Source organism: Rhincodon typus, unplaced genomic scaffold, assembly GCF_021869965.1.
Source record: "Rhincodon typus isolate 14 unplaced genomic scaffold, sRhiTyp1.1 hic_rhity00008457, whole genome shotgun sequence".
Taxonomy (NCBI): domain Eukaryota; kingdom Metazoa; phylum Chordata; class Chondrichthyes; order Orectolobiformes; family Rhincodontidae; genus Rhincodon; species Rhincodon typus.
In genome coordinates this window covers 1-4,292 of record NW_025974095.1, presented here as the reverse complement: position 1 = coordinate 4,292, position 4,292 = coordinate 1, and the positions used below count along the sequence as shown (strand labels likewise).

Sequence of the window (4,292 nt, the reverse complement as noted above, 5' to 3'; positions counted from 1 at the left end):
ATCCCCAGGGGCAGATGAGATGTATCCCAGGCTGCTGTGGGAGGCAACGGAGGAGATTGCAACGACCTGGACATTAATTTTTAAACCCTCTCTGGCCACCGGAGAGGTGCTAGAGGACTGGAGGGTAACGAATGTGGTATCATTATTCATGAAGGGTGATCAGGATAAACCAGGATATGACAGGCCAGTCAGTCAAACATCAATGGAGGAATTCTGAGGGACAGAATTAATCTCCACCTGGAGGGGCAATCATTTATGAAGGATAATCAGCATGGCTTTATCAGGGGAGATCAAATTTGATTGAATTTTGAGTTGAATTTGAGAGTGGCCAGTCCTGCTCCTCCAACATTAATATTACATAACCATGTGTGTATCAACGTTCCTCTCAACTCATCTGCCTTGCTCACAAATCTCCTTTTATTTAAATAATCGACAACCAGTCTTTGTCATGCACCTTATGCCTTACCTTGACTACTTTTACACTCTGGCTAGTACTGATTTCATTCTTCTGTCCTGGTCAGTCTACCACTGCTACAATCCTGTCACACTGTATCCCACCTTCCTGCCAAACTAGTTTTAACTCCCACCAACTGCACTACCGAAGACCCGAAGCCCCAGAAAAGATCCTGGCTCCCTTTCAGTTTAAGTGCAACCTGTCAGACTTGTACAGGTCCCATCTTCCCCAGAAATGGAGCCAGTGACCCAGGAACGTGAAGTCCTGCTCTGAAGTGTGTCTCCGTGCGTGTGCGTCTGTGTGTGTGTGCATGTCATGCCTGTGCATGTGTGTCTGTGTCTATGCGTATGTCTGTGCGTGTGCGCCTGTGCCTGTGCATGTGTGTCTGTGTGTCAGCACTGATAGAGGGGGCTGTCTTTCACAGTGAACCCTATCAGAGAGCTCTCACTGGCCCAGCAGGACACAATCCCTATGACACCAGCACCCCCTGCCCTGGCCCACCCTTGTCTCAGGGCTCCCTCGGCGTAGGAAAGAGCCATCACTGGGTCAGCCCCCTTGACCCTGGGACTGACCCCCTGACCGCCTCCTCCAAAAACCAGGACCACACCCTCAACCCTGGGACCGGTCCCCTTGATCCCAGAAACCCCCTTGACCCTAGGCGCTGTGAACCTCTTCTTGTTGTCGTCTTCCAGCAGCTGCAGCTTGTAGTAGGAGTTCTGACTGCGGGATATATCCACCAGGCCCAGGGTAGCACTCAGGATTCTGCCTCCCTGCTCAAAGACATGAGCCGAGTCCTCCAGCCCTGAAAAACACATCAGTCACGGGTATGGGATTCTCTGCTTCACTCTGTACCCGTCGCCCAGTCTGCTCACCCTCCCTCCAGTATCCCCAAGTTCTCAGGGGTGGGGTAGGGGCTGAAACCTCACATCAGCCCACCAGCAACTGGCACTACCATCAGCTGATCAGCCACACGTTTAAATCCCAGGCCAGCCATACGTTGAAGGCTGACCCACTGCAGGGCGGTACTGAGTGAGTGCCACACTCCCAGAGGTGCCACCCCTTACAGCTGAGCTGGAAGTGCCCACTGCCCCCCCACCCACTCAGTCCTGACGAGGCAATGCAAAAGATGCCCCCCATCCCGGGCACCATTTTGAAGTGGAGTGGGGGAAAGGCAGGGATGGATTTTCTGAGCAGCAGCCTGGGATTGAGGCCTGAGCAGTGTTCCCTCAACCTGAGCCCCTCAGGAAGTGAGCACATTGACACAGACCTCTCACAGCAGGGACTTTAGGACAGGGCGTCTGCACAATGGTGCAACAGACAGTGAAAACTGGTCTTTTCAACATTTTCAATTCTCCTGTATTAATTTGGGTGGGGAGTGAAACATTCCTGGCACAAACTGTGGTTCTAGCAAATCACCCAAACACTGCAGGCCTTCCTCACCTCAGACTGACTGATACTGACCAGGGCACACCACTGCAATGACTGCAGGCAATACTGACTGGAGCTGACTGCAGCCGATATCGGTGGGGGTTGTTAGTGAGTGCGCCAATGGGGGTTGTTACTGACCGCACCGATGGGGATCATTACTGATCGTGCTGATGGGGGCCGTTACTGACCGCGCCGATGTTGACGGGGGGCCGTTACTGACCGCGCCGATGGGGGCCGTTAGTGAGCGCGCCGATTTTCAGGTCCACGTACCAGAGTCAGGGTCCACAGCTGCCCCACCTTTAACTGTCAGCTTCATCTTCTTCTCTGATTTGCTGGATTCTGGAAGAGACAAGCATCAGCAGGGCACTACTTTACCACGATACAAAGATTATTTTTCTAACTGTGGGGCTGCTTCCTGAACAAGTCCCTTCACTCCACTCAAACCCAGAAGCGAATCCCCTGAACAGACTGCAGCATTCCCACCACCGCCTTGTGTAGGGAGACTACAGACTGGGCAATAAATGTTGGCCCGGTAGGAAAGCCCACATCCTGTGAATTAATTCTAAATAAATCACCAACTCTTAAATTGTTCTGGCTGCCTGCAAGAGCCAATGGGAATAAGTTCCACACCAGGCCTTCAATATGTAGTCCACTTCAGTACTGAGGGAGGTACTGCACTGTCAGTGCAGAATGCAATATTGTGGAAAGAATACACAGCAGCACGCGATCGGAAAATTTTGGAAGCGCGGGATGGGGAATCGTCAACTTGCCCATTATTACAAATTCAAGACCTTAGAGTTATTTGTGATATTGACATTTGTGGAAGCTTGCTGTACAGAATTAGCTGGTGCCTTGCTAACTTACAAGTGACTATGTGACAGAAGCTGTACCTTGGCTCTGAAGCGTGTTGGGATGTACTGGGGTAGTGACAGGCACTATACAAACGCGGCTGTTTGTGTGAAGCTCCATTACCTTGCTCCTGCTTGATTTTGCCACTGGAGTTCTTTGTGACCTTGCTGCCAGTGGATTTCCCAGCGACAGGGGGCTCTGAGACCTTCTCGGGGGCAAGCTCAGCTCCCCACGACGAGATCCCATGCACCGACAACAATTCCTGAAGGCCCTTCCCTGACTGCAGGTCGTCAAGGAGATCCTCCGAAACCACACGGACATTGGCTTCCTTCACCTCCTCCATCTTCTTAGACATTTTGTCCACCTCCTCTGTAGAAAAGTTACCAGCAATGAATGCGAACCATCCAGGAGAAAGACCCAACAGAAGGTGACCAAAACAGGCCATTCAATCCATCAGGCCTACCTCAATTGTTGTACTACTGCTGTGGAGAAACATTGCAACAGGAAGACCTCTACTCTCTCAAACTGAAAGTAAAGCTGCCTCTATTCTTTTAAGCAGAAAGCAAAGCTCCTGTAAGTGTCCCCATCAAACGCTTCCAGGTCAGGGACAGCATGGTGTGAGACACTGATAAAGCTCCCTCTAATCTTTTAAGTAAAGCTCTCTCCACACTGTCCCCAGCAAACACTCCCCACGAAATATACATCATTGGTTGGTAGAGAATTAAGCTTCCTCTAATCTTTTAGACAGAAAGTAAACTTTCCAACAAACAACTCCAGGACAGGGACAGCACTGGGTAAGATACAGAGTGAAGCTTCCTCTACTTTCAGCTCAAAAGAGTGAAGCTCCCTCGATGCTGTCCCTATTAAACACTCTGAGGGCAGGGTTGAAGGAGCACAGAGTGGCAGAAAACATTCCCAACATTAAGCATCATCTCCAATCCAAGTGGACCCAGGTTGGGAAGGAGAAGTGAAAGAAATGGAGGCAAGGGGAAGGTGGGGGGTGGGGGGAGGGGCAAGTGAGGGAGGCAGAGGGGTGAGGGTCACAGAGGGGTGCAACAGCAAGCTCCATCCTTATTCTCAATCCAATGTGGAAGTTGAGCTGTCAGACAGTTGGGGGTAGTGGGGGGCAGTGGGATAAGGGTGTGGGGGGTTGATGTACAGGTCAAAATTTGGACTCCTGCTGTGCAGGACTCCAATGATCATTCACGTACTCTGCGAGCTGATGCAAAGCTTGGCTTTACTGGCTGTGCTAGTGATTTTGCCTCCAAATTCCTCCACCAGGGTCTTCAGCTCATCCTTCTTCTTCGAGAGTTTTCCCAGGATGAGGACTTTCATGTTTGCTAGAGGTAAACCTACACAAACAAGAGAGACGCAGCATCCGGTTAAAGAGGTGGAATGTCTACATTGCCCTATTTCAGTGATGCTGCATGGACCTGGGAAGGAGACAGCTCGAACCTCATTGGCTGTTCAGGACCTCCATCTGACTTCAAGGGGACATACTGGAGCGCCCTCGAGCCCTCTCCTCCAGACCCATTCCCAGCTCCGCGCTGGGGCCCTCTCC

The 4,292-nt window shown here is 51.3% G+C and overlaps 1 protein-coding gene across 1 annotated transcript; it reads right to left on the bottom strand.

Moving 5' to 3' along the window:
* Window positions 1–764: 764 nt before the first annotated feature.
* Window positions 765–4,190, bottom strand: LOC125482300 (poly [ADP-ribose] polymerase 1-like). The gene is made up of 4 exons (XM_048594354.1): window positions 3,943–4,190; window positions 2,855–3,100; window positions 2,153–2,221; window positions 765–1,256 (listed from the first exon to the last, which is right to left on the bottom strand). The coding sequence occupies exons 1-4, from the start codon at window positions 4,064–4,066 to the stop codon at window positions 847–849; spliced, it is 849 nt and encodes a 282-aa protein (XP_048450311.1). The 5' UTR covers window positions 4,067–4,190; the 3' UTR covers window positions 765–846.
* Between the last annotated feature and the right edge of the window lie 102 nt (window positions 4,191–4,292).